This window comes from Panthera tigris, chromosome E2 (genome assembly GCF_018350195.1).
Source record: "Panthera tigris isolate Pti1 chromosome E2, P.tigris_Pti1_mat1.1, whole genome shotgun sequence".
Classification (NCBI taxonomy): domain Eukaryota; kingdom Metazoa; phylum Chordata; class Mammalia; order Carnivora; family Felidae; genus Panthera; species Panthera tigris.
In genome coordinates this window covers 46,883,130-46,901,967 of record NC_056674.1, presented here as the reverse complement: position 1 = coordinate 46,901,967, position 18,838 = coordinate 46,883,130, and the positions used below count along the sequence as shown (strand labels likewise).

The 18,838-nt window shown below is 42.2% G+C and overlaps 1 protein-coding gene across 3 annotated transcripts in view; it reads right to left on the bottom strand.

The window, feature by feature from the left end:
- The window catches only part of PMFBP1 (polyamine modulated factor 1 binding protein 1), a 46,121-nt gene that overhangs the window by 17,236 nt on the left and 10,047 nt on the right, over positions 1-18,838 (bottom strand). For all 3 annotated transcript variants that reach the window (XM_042970564.1, XM_007074940.2, XM_042970565.1), the window contains exons 4-10: positions 13,714-13,956; positions 10,935-11,156; positions 8,193-8,363; positions 7,084-7,194; positions 2,763-2,889; positions 2,514-2,671; positions 290-530 (exon numbers count right to left, since the gene is read on the bottom strand). In XM_042970564.1, coding sequence (XP_042826498.1) covers positions 290-530; positions 2,514-2,671; positions 2,763-2,889; positions 7,084-7,194; positions 8,193-8,363; positions 10,935-11,156; positions 13,714-13,956 — 1,273 coding nt within the window. The remainder of the gene's footprint in view (positions 1-289; positions 531-2,513; positions 2,672-2,762; positions 2,890-7,083; positions 7,195-8,192; positions 8,364-10,934; positions 11,157-13,713; positions 13,957-18,838) is intronic.

The following is an 18,838-nucleotide window of genomic DNA, read 5'->3' as shown; positions in this document are numbered from 1 at the left end:
TATAGAGACCTGTCCTCCCCAGGATGGGGAGAGAAGACCTTCATCTGAGGCAGTTGGGAAGGCGGTGGGCATGTGAGCTCAGTAGTCCACTTTCCCAGTTAGGGGTGCATGCAGGAGCTCGAGAGGGCATTGTGATACCTGGGAGATGTACCCTGAGGTCACTGAAGGTTTGGAGTGAAGAAGTGGAGGAAGGAGAGGAAAGTGGCCCGTTAGAGAAAAAAGGGGACTGCTCTGGCCCTGTGGGTTTGAAGTGTGCTGGGGACAGGGACACTGCCTGCCGGGGCCTTACCAATCAGCTTCTGTTGCTGTTGAGCATCTTCAAGACAGTCCTTCAGCTTCTGGATCTCGGCCTGCAGGGCTCCACACTCTGCCCTGGACTTATCCTGCTTTACCTCCTGGATGGTGATTTCAAGTTCTGTTGTCATTCGTTGCTGCTTCTCCAACTCCATCTCCTTTTTCATGAGGCTGTTCTGAACCTGGGCCAATTCCTTCTCAAGCTCGTGCAACATCTCATCTTTCTCTTGGAGGATCTGAGGAAAGCAAAATGTGGATGCTGATAGAGGCCTCAGTAGTGCCCTGGTGAGGCCAGTTAGAGATTGTCTAGAGTCCTCTCCAGCCGCCGTCTTCTCTTGCGTGGACATCACAGTAGTCTCCTACCTCTGCTTCCTGCCTTAACTCAGGCTGCCCTCAACGCAGCAGCCAGGGAAGGGGTGGAGGGTGGGGTCTCTGAAAGTTTAAGTCAGATCTCGTTCTGCCTCTACTCAGACCCTCCGATAGCCGCGTTCACTTAGTAAAAGGCCAAAGTCCTCACAATGACCTCCCAGGATGCTCATGATCTGGTCTGACCTCACCTCATGGCACCCCTACCCCTCTTGCCTTCAGCTTATCTCCTAGAATATTCTAAGCAGACTGCCGTATAAGGGGGCTCTTGCACTTGCTACTCCCTCTGCCTGGAATATTCTTCCTTAAGACCTTTGCCTGGGTGGCTCCCTCACTTCATTCAAATCTCTGCCCAAATGTTACCTTATCACAGAGGCCTTCCCTGACCACCCTGTGTGAAATAGCCACAAAGCTGTTGTAAGAATTTATCAGTACCTGATATTGGCATTATATTATATATTAGTTCTGTGATTTGTTTATCGTCTGTCTCTTGGTATTAGAATGTAACCTCCAGGGGAGTAGGGATGTTGCATGTGTTATTATATTCTTTTTAAAAATGTTTACTTATTTATTTTGAGAGAGAGAGAGAGAGAGAGAGACAGAGAGGGGAAGAGCTTGAGCATGGAAGGGGCAGAGAGAGAGAGGGAGAGAGAGAATCCCAAGCAGGCTCCAGGCCATCAGCGCAGAGCCTGACAAAGGCCTCAATCCCAGGAATGTGAGATCATGACCTGAGCTGAAACTGAGTCAGACACTTAACCAGCTGAGCCACCCAGCCACCCCTGTGTTATTATATTCTTAATGCCTAGAATGGTGCTTGGCATACCACAGGAACTCAAAAATATTTGTTGACTGAATATATGAATGACTCAAAGCTGTTTACCCAGACTCCTTGCCTCTTGTGATCATCTCTCCGATATTTCCATTTTGACTAACGGATCCCCTCTAGACCTTCAAATGGGAGGTTTGAATGACCAGCCAGTCAATGGGTTGGATGATTTCTATTAGCTCTGATGGAAGTTTAGAGTTGGAATAGCACTGACTACACAAGCTTGCATTGGTTTCACAACCTTTCTGTCCTTACTTCCATTCGTAGGCTTTTCCAGGACCTTGACTTATGTTGGCAATTACAGATCTTCCAAGGCATAGTTCCATTAGTATTTTCAAACTGCCTTATTTGCATATTCATAAGATATTTGTCATTTTATAAATTGAAATTTCTTGAAATTCATAATAAGTTTACCTTACAGAATTTCTTTTTTTTAAAATATGAAATTTATTGTCAAATTGGTTTCCACACAACACCCAGTGCTCATCCCAACAGGTGCCCTCCTCAATACCCGTCACCCACCCTCCCCTCCCTCCCACCCCCCATCAACCCTCAGTTTATTCTCAGTTTTTAAGAGTCTCTTATGCTTTGGCTCCCTCCCTCTCTAACTTTTATTTTTGTTCTTCCTTCCCCTCCCCCATGGTCTTCCGTTAAGTTTCTCAGGATCCACATAAGAGTGAAAACATATGGTATCTGTCTTTCTCTGTATGACTTATTTCACTTAGCATCACCCTCTCCAGTTCCATCCACGTTGCTATAAAAGGCCATATTTCATTCCAGAATTTCTTTCCACTATCAAGTACAAACAAAAGTATTTTATTTATTTATTATGTGCTATGAGAAATCCCAAAGAAGTGCTCAGAATTGCCTCTGGGCCTAAGGACCCCACAGTCTCACTGCTCCTGTGTTGACGGTCCCTGGGCTGTCACAGGGCGTGGGTACAGAGCTGCAGGGCCTGCTCTGGCCGGGGTCCAGCCTCGCACCTGTCCCACTGGTGGCTCTACCCAGAGGGCTCCTCTTGCCTTACCTTGTCTTTCTTCAAACCCAGCTTCCGGGTCTCAGTGAACTGGATCTGTAGCTCCTGCAGCCGCCGTTGCAGGATGATGACCTCCTTATCCTTCCTCTCCATGTGGGCGGATGTCTCCTCCCGCAGCCCGTGCAGGTCCAGCTCCAGCTTCATCATGTCTACAGCGGGATGGGGCATGTGCTTCTCGCTCAGAGGGGGCCTCCGGCTTCCTTCTGCCTCCCGCCCGGCCCCCACCGCTCCCTGGCTCACCCTTCATGATGTTCTTCTTCTGTTCGGACACGGCCTCTAGCTCCATGCGCAGGTCCTTCACCAGGTTCTGGTACTCCTCCACGTGCAGGCACTGGCTGTCTTTCTGCTCCTGCAAGTGCTTCAGTATCTGGGCAGATGGGAAAGGAGCAGGGCGGGATGAGGGTATGGGGGAACAGTGCTTTCTAAAATGCTGACTCTCAGGGAACCTGGGTGGCTCAGTCGGTTAGGCATCCCACTGATTTTGGTTCAGGTCCTGATCTTACATTTGTGGGACTGACCCCGTGTTGGGCTTTGTGCTGACAGTGCAGAGCCTGCTTGGGATTCTCTCTCTCCCTCCCTCTCTGCACCTCCCCCTGCTCTCTCTCTCTCTCTCTCTCTCTCTCTCTCTCTCTCACACACACACACACTCTCTCTCTCTCTCTCTTTCTGTCTCAAAATAAATAAACAAACATTTAAGTTGCCAAATGTCTAGAACTGGTGAATCCAGAGAAACAGAGAAGAATAGTAGGTGCCAGGGGCTGAGGGAAGGAGGATGGGGAGTGACTGCTCGTGGATATGGGGTTTCTTTTTAGAGTGATAAAAATATTCTGGAATTAGTGGGGATGGTGGCCCAACCTTGTGACTATTTTTAAACCACTGAACTGTATACTTTAAACAGTGAGTTTTAAAGTATGTCAATTATATCTCAATTTAAAAACATTAAAATAATAAAAAAATGTGGCAGACTTAGCATCCTCATGTAGAATGTGCACAAAAGCCTCCAGCCCTTCTGCCCTGTAACAATCAACAGTCACTGATGGAGCACCTACTATGTACTAGGCCCTGTCTCCTTCTGCCCTGTAACAATTGACAGTCATTGATGGGGCACCTACTATGTGCTAGGCACTATCCTAAGTGCTGGGGACAGTGGAACAAAAACCCCACAGACATGAATCCTTGCTGCCATTGAGCTGACCTTACAGTGGGGTGAGACAGACAAAGAGCCTAAGTAGTCACTTGCAGACAATGTTAACAGTTGATAGGTGCTATGGAAGAAACAGAGCAGCAAGAGGGGAATGGGGGTGTATGGGCGGATGGGGTTGTCATTATAAATAGAATGGACAGGTTGGCCCCACTGAGAAAGTGTCTCTGAGCAGGGAGTGAGCCATGCTGCAGTGTCTCTAGGTATCTGCAGACAGGGGAACTAGCCGGTGGCCAGACTTTGGGGAGAGAACATGGGGAGGTCATGTGGTTAGAGGGATAGGTGATGGAGAGAGTAGGGGGACATGAGGTGAGAGGTCAGTGGGTGGTAGCATCATGGGGGGCTTGTAGTCCTCAGGCAAGGACTTTGGCTTTTTACCCCGAAGCAGGAGGCTGTAACTAAGAGAAGGTAGGAAGATGTGGTCGAGGAGGAGCAGTTAGTCATCTGGACATCAAGGGAGAGTTGTGTGATTTCAGAGTTGTCAGGAAGAGGAGACTGCAGCATGAAGGTGGGCAGGGCAGGGGACAACTGGAGGAATATAGGGTAATCACCATATGATCCAGGTGTGGGCACTGCAGAGGCTCAAAAGCTCACTCTATGGGGTGCCAGAGTGGCTCAGTTGGTTAGGTGTCTGACTTGGGCTCAGGTCACAATCTTGTGGTTTATGAGTTCAAGCCCTGGATCGGGCTCTAAGCCAACAGTGCAAAGCCTTCCTGGGATTCTCTCTCTCTCTCTCTCTCTCTCTCTCTCTCTCTCTCTCTCTCTGCCTCTACCCCACCTGCTCTCTTTTGCTCTCTCTCTCTCTAAAAATAAATAAATAAACTTAAAAAAAAAAGGCTCACTCTATGCCAGGCCAGCTGGGACCTGGATAGTGCCATTCCTAATAGAACATCCAGGTAACATGAAAGCTTTGGATAGGACACATAAAATGGCAGTGGAAAGTACAGTCTGTTTCATAGGGAAGTCTGCATCAATTTAAAAAATGTAGTGGTAAAAAGGCATTAGTGTTTCATTGATATAGAGTTTTGGTTTTGCAAGATGAGAATGTTCTAAAGATCTGTTGCACAACAATGTGAATATAACTTAACATGACTAAAATGTACACTTAAATGTGATTAAGATGGCAATTTAATGTTATATGTATTTTTGCCATTATAAAAAATAAGCGTATGGGAGAAATAAAGACATTTTTCAGACAAAAAAAAAAAAACCCAGGAGTGTTATGAGATCTTACTGTAGGTCAGGACGTGAATAATATGGAACTGACCTTTAAAATAAATATTGACAGATGTCCAAGGAAGAACTCCAAAATTCAATACTGATCCTTCATTCATTTAAACTTTCTGGTGTCAGAAAGTCCTGGAAAGAGAAGAGTCTCCATCCCTTCAGTAGAGGACTCTTGGAGAGCTTATATGTGTTGTTCACTCTCCCTGCTACCTGCCTTTGCCTGCCCACAGTATGGCCTCAGGTGGCTGCCTTTGCCTTGGATCCCAGGTTCAGGTATGACTGACTTAAGATCTCACCAAGGAAATGCAAACTGGTGCAGCCACTGTGGAAAACAGTATGGAGGTTCCTTAAAAACTTTTTTTTTTAATTAGATTTTTAAATATTTATTTATTTTTGAGACAGAGAGAGAGACAGTGTCTGAGCAGGGGAGGGGCAGAGACAGAGACACACACAGAATCTGAAGCTAGCTCCAGGCTCTGGGCTGTCAGCACAGAGCCTGATGTGGGGCTCAAACCCATGAACCACAAGATCAGGAACTCAGCTGAAGTTGGATGCTTAACCAACTGAGCCACCCAGGCACCCCTGAGGTTCCTGAAAAACTTAAAAATAGAACTGTCTTGGGGCGCCTGGGTGGCTCAGTCGGTTAAGCATCCGACTTCAGCTCAGGTCACGATCTCACGGTCCGTGAGTTCAAGCCCCGCGTCGGGCTCTGGGCTGATGGCTCAGAGCCTGGAGCCTGCTTCCAATTCTGTGTCTCCCTCTCTCTCTGCCCCTCCCCCGTTCATGCTTTGTCTCTCTCTGTCTCAAAAATAAATAAATGTTAAAAAAAAAAATTAAAAAAAAAATAGAACTGTCTTATGATCCAGCAATTGCACTACTGGGTATTTACCCAAAGAATACAAGGAGAGTAATTCAAAGGGATACATGCACTCCTATGTTTATAGCAGCACTATTTACAATTAGCTGAGATACGGAAGCAGCCCAAATGACCATCAACTGACGAATGGATAAAGAAGATATGGTATATTCCATATACAATGGAATATTATTCAACCACAAAAAAGAATGAAATCTTGCCAGTTGCAACGACATGGATAGAACGAGAGGGTATAATGCTAAGCAAAATATGTCGGTCAGAGAAAGACAAATGCCATGATTTCACTCATATTTGGAATTTAAGAAACAAGACAAATAAGCAAAGGGGAAAAGAGATAGAGATAGAGATAAAGAGAATCAAAAAACAGATTCTTAATTATAGAGTACAAACTGAAGAGGGGAGGTGGGTGAGGGAGTGGGTTAATAAATAGGTGATGGGGATTAAGGAGTGCACTTGTCATGATAAGCACCAACTGATGTACAGAATTATTGAATCACTGTATTGTATACTTGAAATTAATATAATGTTGTGTGTTAACTAACCGGAATGAAAATAAAAACTTAAGGGGCACCTGGGCGGCTCAGTTGGTTAAACATCTGACTCTCGGGTTTTGGCTCAGGTCATGACATGTCTGGTCTAACAGTTCAGAGCCTGCTTGGGATTCTCTCTCTCCCCCTCTCTCTGTCCTTCCCTTATTATCTCTCTCTCTCTCTCAAAATAAATAAACATCAAAAAAAAAAAAAACTTAAAAAAAAAGATCTCACCTAGGAGAGCACTGAACCTAGCTTTGGCTACTAGTTGGTCAAATCTTGCTATTTGTTTACATGGTTTAAATGCTTATTCACTGTTAGAAACAATTTTTGAGATGGCTTTGAATTTTGAAAATAATGAGTTTTTGAAAAAAAGGACTGATTGTGAATAGATAATCTTCCCTAAATTTGGTGTTCTTCAACTCCAACCAGAAACTAGAAAGCTGGATGGTCCTTTTGAACCTAGCAAGCCAAGAGGAGTCTCTGTCTTATTTAGGAGTACTGTTGAAAGGGGGTTAAGAAGCAGGTGCAATTCCAAAATTCAGCCACAAAATTGAATACTGCCAGACACATTCGTTGGGACTTGGCATACATTACATACAGTATCTTTGTGACAGGGCCAACCAAGGTCACACAAATACAGAAATGAAAAATAAACAAGAAAACCCAGAATCAAACTCAACTACATTCGACACCCCAGGCACAAATAAGCAAAAGTTTGCCTACCTTTTTAATGTCTTCACAATCTTCTGAGGAGCTAGGAGGATGTCTGTGTGTGGCTGTATAGGAAGCAAAATCTGCTTGTAATTTTATCAAAGCCTCTTCACGCTCCAGAACCTGCGTATAAGTATAGGTCAGTCATGCTGGGTGATCAACAGAATGTGATTATTACTAGACTAATTTTGCAGGGTGTTCCTTTTTTCAGCCTAAGTTCATTGTAATATTATACAAGTTATCACACACTTCCTGTGAGCTTAGTTCAGAGAAAGAATTAGGTTCTCAATCTTACATCAAGGTTCAGTAAGGCATAGGCAGTGGTTTGTCTCACGTCTGTCAGTGGCCACATTTTGGACTCCCTCCTGAACCTCTGTGTGGTCTAGTTTATGAGGCAGAAGGTTCTTTAAAAACTGTGATGGAAAAACATACCTGATGTATCAGAGGACAGGATTCAAAGTTCAAGAATTAAAGAAGGAAGTTTCTTACGCAGTGGGTGGATGTGTATGTACTTTAAAAAAAATTTAAAAAGCATGAAAATTTTGTTCTTGTTGGTTGAAAATAATTCAAACAAAACCCAAATCATCAAAAATAAGTGAAATCTCCTCTCCATTTAGTCTCCCTTCTCTCCCTTCCACTAGGGGGCAGTGGGTACTATGGGCAATTTACTGTACGTACTTCCATAATATGATCAAAGAGTTTAAAAAACAAAAGTGGAACTGAACTACTCATAGTATTTTGCAACCTTTCTCAACAATATATCACAAACATCCTTCTACACAGTCCTTACAGATCTACTTAATACTTTTTCTTGGCTGCATATTACTCTACAGTATGGTTATCTCTTTAACCATTTTAAAAAAATTTCTTCAACCATTTCCCTATTGATGAACACTTAGGTTGCTGTGTGAGAGATTTTAAGTCTCTTTAGAATCTTGAACTTAGTGTGGGTTCAGGGGATGCATCCATGGAGAATATGAACAAAAGGTGGGGGCAAGTATAATTAAGATATTTGAGGAGTCTTGGGGAAAGAGATTACTTTAGGTGACACTTTTCCCCTCCTTTCTTTCTTCATGGCATTATTTTTGGTGTCTCAGAAAAATGTTCTAGAAGTCACTTACCAAAGCATTACTGCAGGCTAGTTTATTTCGAAGTTCCTGGATTAGATCATCCTGTTCAGAGACCTTTTGCCAGACTTCAGACAGTCGTTTCAGGGTCTCCTGATGCTCTTGAATCATGCAGGAAGAAGTATATATACGCACCTTTGAATGGTCACCCTTATTCTCAGGGTCCTGGGATATTTAGAAATAATGGGTTGGTTTTGTTCATGATATTCGAGTTAACTTCAGAATAACAGAAGCACGGAAAATCTCTTTGCTCTATATTCTAAAAGTTCATGTTCATATATGTGAATCATATCTCCCTAAGTTAAAGAAAAAAATTAACCAGTGCATACACGTGGTGAAAACTTCAAACAGTTCATAAGAGGATACACTGAAAAGTTAGTCTTCCATCTTGACCCTCCATGACCCAGTTCTCTTCTTCTATGACAGTCTGTGTTACCAATTTTGGGGGGTATCCTTCCAGGGATATTTTATGTATATACATATATATACATCGGTATATATACTGAGTTGGCACTTCAGAGTAATGGGAAAGAGGTTCAACAAATCAAGTTGGGACAGCTGGAGACCCCTCTTGGAAAACACAAAATTATGTATATCTATATTTATCTATCTACCTATATATGTAGATTCTCTCTCTCTCTCTCTATCCATCTATATCAATTCCAAATAGACTAAAGATAAAAACATGGAAGTACAAATCTACAAAAGTGCTAAAAAGAAAATGAGGTAAACTTTTATGATCTTGGGGGTAGAGAAGGTCTTCCTAAGCATGAAATCAAACCTCGAATCTATCAAGGAGGCCTCAGAGATTTAACTCCATAAAAATTTAAAATTTCTGTATAGTGGCGTGCCTGGGTGGCTCAGTCAGTTAAGCGTCCGACTTCGGCTCAGGTCATGATCTCACAGTTCGTGAGTTCAAGTCCCGCATCAGGTTCTGTGTTGACAGCTTAGAGCCTGGAGCCTGCTTCAAATTCTATGTCTCCCTCTCTCTCTGCTCCTCCTCTGCTCATGCTCTCTCTCCTTCAAAAATAAATAAAAACACTAAAAATTTTTTTTAAAACAATAAAAAAAATTTCTATATAGTGACAAATACCATTAGTAAAGTAAAATGAAAAGGTACAAACTGGGAGAAGGTATTTGTCACATATGTAATACAGCACTATTACACGTAGTATATTAAGAAGTTCCTGTAAGTTGATACACAGAAGACTAAATACCCAATTAAAAAATAGTTTAAGGATTTAAATAAGTAATTCATCAAACAGATATCCATATGACCGATACACTCATGAGCAGTGCTCAATATTTGTCAGCATGGAGGTGTGGGCACTGTGATGTGCCTCCCGGGCTGGGAGGTCTGCCCTGAGACAGCCCTCAGTTGTCAGCCCTTTTTGGGGATTGCCTGGGCTGAAGAAAACTGCTTTGCCCAAAGTCATGCCTCTTCCTAGGGGCAGCTCACACTCAAAACTGATCAACATGGAGCTAGACGGTTAGCTCCTTTCCCCCAATTTGGGCCCCTTTTGAAGGTCTGTTCAGCCCCAGAGCTCCCCACAGGGTTGGCTAAGGCCTTTGTTGGGACTGCATCACAGCTCAGCTTCTCCCCCTGCTCAACCTTGTTTCCTTCTCCTTCCTGTCACAGGTGCTGATACCCAGGGATCTCCCTACCAAAATGTACTGCTTGCCAATTTGTCTCAGAGTCTGCTTGGTGGGGAGCCCAACCTGCAACTGTTAGAATTAAAGGAAATGAAAACTGTAATGAAACACTTTTTTTTCCCCATGCATCAGGTTAGCAAAATGTAAAAAGACTGAAAACATAACCATGGGAGTGAGAGGAAGTAAGCTCCCTTTATTATTGTTGGTAAAGGTGTAAACTGGGAGAACCTTTTTGACATTCAATTTAGAAGTATCTTTAAACATTAAAAATAAGCATATCCTTTGACTCAGCAATCCTACTTCAGGAAATTATCCCATAGGAATAAGGATGTTCATTATAGCTTGTTTGTAATAGACAAAATAGGTCAGTAGATGGTATAGTCATACCATAGAATACAAGGAAATGGAAATTGTCAAGATCTACATTTAAAAGGCAAGGTGGAGAACCACATTTATGAAATGACCCATTTATATAAAAAGAAAATCCTAACCATTTATATATGTAACTGTATAACAAAAGACTGAGGAAGATTCCCAACAGATTTTTCAAATGATTACCTAAGGGGAGGAGGGGGGGTGGGGTAGAGGAGGCTGAAGGCAGGCTTTCAAGTTTAATCTCTGTAATTCTGTCTAGAGAGCCTACATTGTTGTATTACTTGTGTAATTAAAAAAAGCAATTAAAGGAAAAAAAAGGGGATTCAGGCATTTTGGCTCTTCTTTGTTATCTTTTATGGGTTTCTCCCCGTTTGACCCTGAGGTATGGTATGCATGAGTCCTGTGACCTACATGAGCCCCCCAGCCAGAACCCCCCCATGAGAACATGGAAGATTTGAGAGTCCAGTTATTAGAAATGCTGCATCTTTATATTAATTAAGGAGCTTCAAAATTCCTAGGGAGGAATCTTAAAGGAGATGTAAAGGCTGGAAATTGAAAGCTGAGGGCTCCAACACTGAAGGGAGGGAACGACATCTGGTTGAAGGTTTGGGTTTCCCTCAGAGGAAGCAGGGACTGTTAGCAGGGACAACCAGGAAGCACGTCCACTTGCTGGAGTGCCTGGTCTGAGTGGTCTGGGGTGAGTCCTACCTGACTGACGATCCCGCTGAGCTCCCCCTCCAACATCTTCACTTGGCACTCCAGTAACTCAACGTTGCTTAGGGAAGTCTGGTATTTATCCCTGTAGAGGTTTAGGCTCCTTTCTAGGGAGATGATCTTGTCCTCGGCCAAAGCAAGTTGCTCCTGTGCCAAATGGAGCTTCTCCCCTGTGTTCTCATTATGATTTCCCATTTCCTCCTCATAGATAATCACCTGTTGGTGTAGGAATGAAACCACACTGAACTCATGGAGGCATCTCATGAGGAAAGAGCACGGGTATCAGACCCCACGCAGAGGAGTCTTATGTCTTAACTAGAAGCCCAGATGTTCAGAATAGGCCCAGCACAGATTTAAAAGCTATGATATACAATATCAGAATGTTAATGATTAGAAATAAAAAAAAAAGATGGTCCTATTTGGATGGTAAACTTCTTAAAGGCAGGGGCCATTTTCTATTTCCCATTCTGCCTGGCATGTAGTAAAAACTCAATAACAACTTGTCAGTTGATTAATATGAATGCATTTCTATAGCTCCATTTTTTTAAGGGCTTGAAATGCCAGTATTCTTTCCTTCCCAGGTATTCTCTAGAGATCAATTTAGAAAAAGTGGAGCCCCTCATGCACACAGCAAAGTTCCTGAGAGACCATGGGGGAACAATCCCAAATTCCTCTGGGACTTGCACAATTCTTATCTAGATTCCTTTCCTTCCTAATCAGTTAATTAGTCAAACAACTGACAGGTATTTATTGAGTGCTCATAAGCAATGTCTTGGGTGTTGAGGGGATATGTTGAGGGGATAATTTGGGGGAATATGTGATTTATAACTAGCAAACAACTGTCTAGAGTTGAGTGTGCTAGGTTGTATGGCTAGAGTTATATGTATTGAAGGAGAAAAGAGCGGGAGGGTCATCAAGGAATGTTTCATCTTGGTTCAAATAGTTCAGTGTAGAAACTGGATAGAACGCATTCTGTAAGTCTAAGCTATTTATTGCCATTTGAAGTTCCTCTTAGGAAAAGGTCACTTAGTTTGAGATGTTTATTAGATAAGGGAAAGAGGAAAGGAATATTTATGTTCAAATGTCTATAACCGAAGCTGTCAGTGACTTGCTCACATCCCCTTGGCACTCACCATTCCTTTGCATGCTAAATGCATTCCAACCACAAACATCTTCAACTCATTGCCTGAGGGATGCTCTGGCCTCAGGAGCCCACTCAAGCAGAGGAGAAAGACAAGGCAGGTTACAAGTACTGGGGAGTTAAAAGCCTCAGGTGCATCCTTCAACCACTGACTGGGTGGGTTGGCATGGGATCACCCTGTTCTACACTTTCTCCCAGGGTTCTCCAGAGGGCATGAACCCCAGGTGCCCACAGCAGGGGTCTTGTGATTTTCTTTATGGGCTTCCTGCCTTTCTTTGACTCACTTCCCCACTCTCTCTCCGGGATCACCTCCTGAATAAACTACTTCCATTCATTTCCTTGTCGTAGACTCTCTGTTGGGAAACACAACCTTCCACAAAGTTTAATGCTACTGAGTAACAAAGTATTGAGGAAACTTGGCAGAATGTTGAGAGTAATTTTTTCCAATGCTTTCCTTGTGTGAGATCTTTGTCAGTGACTGCTACTTGCCAGATCCCACATCAACTCTCCCCCTCCTCCTTCATAGTTGAAACTTGACTTCATTTGGGATGGCAGTGCACCTCACTAAAATACATTTCCTTGGCTTTCTAGAAACTAGCTGTAGCCATATGACTAACTCTGGCCCATGATGCATAAATGAAAGTGTTGTGTGGGGCTTCTGGAAGGTGTCCTTAAAAGAGAAGAGTGTCTTTTCCTCTCCTCCTCCTCCCTTGCCCCCATCCTGATTATTTGCCCCCATCACAGGATGTGAAGTTTGGAGCTCCAGCAGCCATCTTAGGAGACCTAAAAAATGGAAGTCTGGAGCTGATGATGGTGGACCCAAAAGATAGGACCCTAGAATTGCAGTTCCCGAAATAGTCCTAGACCATCCACCTCCAGCCATCTTAGCACTATCCTAGAGAGTCTCTGGAATTTTATCTCAAAAGGCAAAGGAAGAAAATACCAGGGGAGGCTGCCTGTCTCATTACACAGAACCTGTAGTTTTTACTGCTGCTAGTGCTACCACTGCTTAACTGGCTTAAATTCTATAGTTTTGGTCTTTGGAATTGACTCGGGATTCCACAAGGATGCTCTTTCTGGTTTAAAAAATACTATCCTGGCACATGAATAGAAATGAATGTACAGAATATACTTAAGTCTCTATGATCTAAAACTCCAGTCTGAAAAAATGACCAATCTGGTACTCTCAGTGATTGACTCAGACTCAATGTCTGGTTATCTTATCAACTATCAAAGTGCTAAAAATTTATATATTATCAAAATCTGATTTTTCTAAAAATGGTTCATTTAATGGATTTTATGCCTCTTTTTTATAACCCTCAGAGACCTAGAGTCTTTTGCATTTAAATTGCAATGGTAATAGGATGGAAATGATGGACCTATATGCACACCACACATACACACACCGTGTGCCCCACATGTATCGTTAGTGGAGCTCTCATTTATGCCATTCTGTTTAGTTCCCTCTGTTTGGTTTCAAAAAGAATGAGAATTAAAGAGGGAACATTGATAAAACCTGCTCAGGATATTGGGAAGTTCTCTGTAAGCCCACTGTCTGTTTTCTAGTAGGTACGACCTGATTTCTGTAGGTACATGGGCAAGGAGACATTTCCATAGTTATTCTATGTATACCTCATCTTCTTTTAGTTTGCAGTGATGGTGGAGAAGAACCAGGTCAGAAGTCTGCTTTTCTAGGACGGACTGATACTGTAGGAGGGAACAGTAAGAAGTCTGTAGCTCTTCTGTGCGAAACTCCAGTTCTTGCTGGAGAGCAAGCAATTTTTTCTTGAGTTGTTGGAGTTGCCTCAGATGGCACTGCTTACTGGGCTCAAACTCCATCCGCGGCTCCTTGAATGCTAGCACTTGCTTCTTATTCTGCAATTGAGATCAAATATATGGAAAGAACTTTAGGTTGTCGCTCAGTTTGCATTCATTCTTTGATTTTTTTCACTTGTCCAACAATTCACATCCATCTATAGTCATCCTTTCATCCACAGAACACTTACTAAACACTTCACTGTATTCACAATGAAAAATCATTTTATATTTCCATCCTGTAAGGAGGATTTGAAAGAAAAAAAAAACCTAGGTCTTTCTTACTATTTGGATCTACCAGGCGTATTATTTGGGCCAGAAGAAAAAAACATACAGCTAAAGAATCTAGAAAGTAGTATAAAGATACACATGTTAATATGGGTTTGTTTGTTTGTTTGTTTGGTCTTCAATTTAAAAATAACCTAACTGACCTAGAATGTAGTGAATTTCTGGTCAGTGTTCTTGGACTGAACTCGATTATTAAAAATGCTCAGATAAAAAGGCAAACTCGGGGCGCCTGGGTGGCTCAGTCGGTTAAGTGGCCGACTTCGGCTCAGGTCATGATCTCACAGTCCGGCGTCGGGCTCTGTGCTGAGAGCTCAGAGCCTGGAGCCTGTTTCAGATTCTGTGTCTCCCTCTCTCTGACCCTCCCCCGTTCATGCTCTGTCTCTCTGTCTCAAAAATAAATAAACGTTAAAAAAAAAAAAAAGGTAAACTCTTGGGGAAACAGCTTTTTGGAATGCTGGGAAATGGGAGGCAGAGCTATCATTCAGGGACATCTGGGCACAGACTCTGTTGTCTCCTCCTGAAGGAAGATGTGACCCTGTAGATGCTGAGTGTGTGTGTGTATGTATGTGTGTGAGAGACACAGACAGGGAGAGAGACACACACAGAGAGAAATAGAGATAGAGAGAGAGAGAGAGAGAGAGAGAGAGAGAGAGAGAGATCTCTTCCTGCTAATCCACAGTCAACATGAAAAGCTGCTATAGACCCATCTTATGTTTTTACTCATTCATTCAATAAACATACATTGAGCACCTGCTTTGTATCAGGTATACTGCTGGTAGGATGTATCCCTGAGGTATTTATTACAGTAGAGTTGAGGTCTTTGCACTCAAGTTTCTATATTTGCTTGCCCAACATCCTTGATGACATATGAAAGAGAGGTGGATGAAGAGGGTGGCCCATGGGCATTCCTTAACTCCCATTTCTGCTTATTATCCTCCTATTCATTCTTTAAAACTGTCCGATTCTTGCTTTCCTTGTTTTCCCTGCAAAGTTGCCTTTGCACCAACACCATACACTTTACTGGCATGTCTTTAATATGGCATTTCACATTCCACCTTGCATTGCAGTGACCTCTGTATATCTTAACTTCTAATTAGATTATAAACTCCTGGAGGCCAGGGGCCATGTCTGCTTCTATAGGACATAGAGATTTATACACAGTTAGGTATTAAAGGAAAGTAGGAAGTAAAACAGAGAACAGACAACATCATTGGCTCCCAAAAATGTGAGCTTGTGGTCTCGGGCTAATTAACAGAGTACTTTCAAATTTTTAAAAAATTAACATTTTTTACAGTGTTATTGAAGTATACTTTATATATCATAAAATTCAACCATTGTAAGTGTACAGTTCAATGACTTGTTGAAAATTTATATAGTTGTGCAACCATTTTACAATCTGGTTTTAGAACATCTCCATCACCTCAGAAAATTCTCTCATGCCCATTTGTCACTCCTGTTCCTACCCCAGCTCCAGGCAACCACTAATCTGCTTTCTGCCTCTATGGATTTGCCCTTTCTAGACATTTCATATAAATGGAATTGTACGTCATCTTTTGTGTCTGTCTTCTTTCACTTAGCATAATGTTTTTGAGGTTCATCCAGGCTATAGAAAGAATCAGTATTTTGTTCTTTTTTTTTTATTGCTGAATAGTATGAATATACCATATTTTGTTTATCTGTTCACCAGTTGATAGATATTTGGATTGTTTCAGCTTTTGGCTATCCTGAATAATGCCGCTATGAGCATTAACATAGTAGCCATCTGCAGATGTGGTATTTTCCTTTAATTTGTTTAGCAAACATTATGGTGTACCTACTATGTGTCAAGCACGGTACCAGATATTGGGGATATAGAAGCATATAAAACAGAATACCTGCCTTCATGCATTTTTCATCTAGTGGGGAGGGGGGAGTCAGCAAATTAAGTAAGTAAATAATGTAGTGTATTAAAAGGAAAAAGTGCTATGGAAGAGAGTAAAGCAGGGGAGAGGGATGAAGAATGCTTGCATGGAGGGAACTGTAATTTTGAATTAAGAATTTTAACGGAGGACCAAATTGAGAAGGTGGTATTTGAGCTAAGATTTGAAGGAGGCAGGGAAAGAGCCTGGTGGGAATCTACAGCAGGAACATTCCAGGGAGAGATAACGGCTTGGGCTAGGGCTTGGAGGTGGGAGGTGCCTAGTGGTGTCTGAGGAATCACTTTGTTCTGGCTGGAGCAGAGAATGGGGGAGAGTGGTACCAGATGAGGTGAGAAAGAAAGAGAGGTGAGGTCCTTTCAGGGCCACATAGTCCATTCTAAAAACTTTAACTTTTCCTTTCAGTGAGATAAAAGGTCATTGGAAGGTACTGAACAGACAAGTGAAATGATATCCTTTAGATGTTACAAAGGCCCAGATGTTACACACTGCCCATTCTACTGAAAATCAACTGTAGGGAGGCAAAGACTGAAGCAGAGAGACCAGCAAAGAGGCTGCTACAAGAATCCAGGCAAGAAGGGACGGTGGCATGGACCAAGGTGGAAGTTGGGAGAAATGGCTGGATTGTAAATATGTTTTGAAAATAGATTCCATAGGATTGGTTGCTGTGTTGGATGGTCGGAGATGATGATCATCCAAGGCAAATCGACTCCAAGGTTTTGGTCTGAGTAACTGGAGAGACTGAAGTTTAATGAGATTAATTTTGTGAGAACTGGGACTGAAAAGAGGGAAAACTTTCTCTAGTGAGAGTGAGTGGGGTGGCTCAGGTAAGAGAAGGGAAGCTCGGCCCAGCTCAAAAGGAGAAAGACAAAAGCTAATTGTGTCAGTTCATTCTGAATGAGAAGGCTGAAAATGGACCATTGTGGTCACCAGCAAAAGAAATCCTAGACAAAGACAAGCCAAACTTTTGGCCTGAATATCTGGTGTATGTGGCTGAAGGGAAGTTAATGATGACTTCTTTCTTAGGCCAAACAAAGCAGAATTTTGTATTTACTCTGTGCAGCTATAATTGCCAACATTTAGATGGAATATTTTTAGTTAAGTGTTCTCATTCTTTTCAAAATAAGAATGTTGCTATTCTTGGGGTGCCTGGGTGGCTCAGTCGGTTAAGCATCCGACTTCGGCTCAGGTCATAATCTCATGGTTCGTGGGTTTGGGGCCTGCAATGGGTTCTGTGCTGATAGCTCAGAGCCTGGAGCCTGCTTCGGATTCCGGGTCTCCCTCTCTCTCTGCCCCTCTGTCCCCTCCCCAACCCCCAATAAATAAACATTAAAAAAATTTTTTTTAAATGTTGCTATTCTCAGAACTCATCGATGAATGAGGTTCAAAGAGAAGGGACTTGGGAGTGGTATGTGGGTGTGTGTGCATGCACACATACATGTATAGGGGGATGTTCTCAACTGCCGAAGTCTTCTGTCTCTGCAGGTAAGCTGGGGGTGGAAAGCTACTTGGAAAAAGACATGGTCAAGAATAAATATTAAATGTGGCTAGAGCCAAAACAAGGGGGTGAACATCCTGGGGTAGGGTTAATTCAGAGGGCTTATTTTAGTGAAGCAGATAACCAACAAAATCCTTATCAAATTTTTCCCAAATTCAGTCTTTCTTGGCTTTGTTGAAGTTGATTTGATCTCTGAAAATTATAAAAACTGGGTTCCTGGTCCCTCCAGTACTTGTGTGTAACTGTTGATTTGGACCTGCCTCTCTAGTGATGGATATATATGACCCAGTTGAAAACAAACTGTGCTCTCTTCACTGTTCATTCTTTCTTAGTTTCCCCTTATTTCCATGTCCCTATTTTCTCTTCATCACACAAAAGAATGAAAGAAATGCTCTTTGTTCATTTTTTTTTAAAGTCAAACTTTTTCTTTAGGGTTTCCCCTCCTAGAACGTGGTACATCATCTAATCTTAGGTGTGTTCATAATTGTTCTGTGGCTTGAAAGCCTCCTGTAGATAAAGAATGTCATTTCCTATGTGTATAAAGCTCAGCAAACTGTTAGTGATACTGGTGAACTGTTAGTTCCAATTTCTCTTCCCCAGAGGTCATGTTGAGTCTTCTGGGTTTAATTTTGGTTTGAGGTAACATGATAGGCCAACCAGATGATGAGAGTTTGTTCAAATCTTCCAGTACAGGGCAAACATAATGCCTGGCCAAATTTGTCTGGTTTTGAAGATCCAAAGAACTGCCCATATCTGCAGAGAAACTAGAGTTTCCTTGATGAGAATTTTAAACATTTGTACACTATAGATACCAATGTGTTTAGAGGTCAAATTTAAAAGTCTTGGAGAAATGCCTGGAATTGTTTGAGACCTATTAAATTTCTACTTATTTATTCTTAAGTATTCAAAAGATTATTTTGTCTTAATTCTAAATTAATAGAAAATGACATGTTATGGATTAAGTCTGCATTTCACTTACAGATGTGCCAAAGAGCAGTATGAGAAAGGCATCAGTGCATTTTCTACTGCCTCTTGTCTTCTTTTTTTTTTTTAAGTTTTCTTTCTAGTGAAGACATAGATATTTTATGAGATTCTGCTTTGACCTTTAAACTGAGATTTGGAGAAAATAAGCAAATTGGAAGTAATCTTCTGGAAGTAAGATTAGTTCTTGAAGTTACCATTCAGAGTTGAATGGTTCCAGAAGGCTGTCAGGTCCACCATGTTTCTCAGACAGATTTCT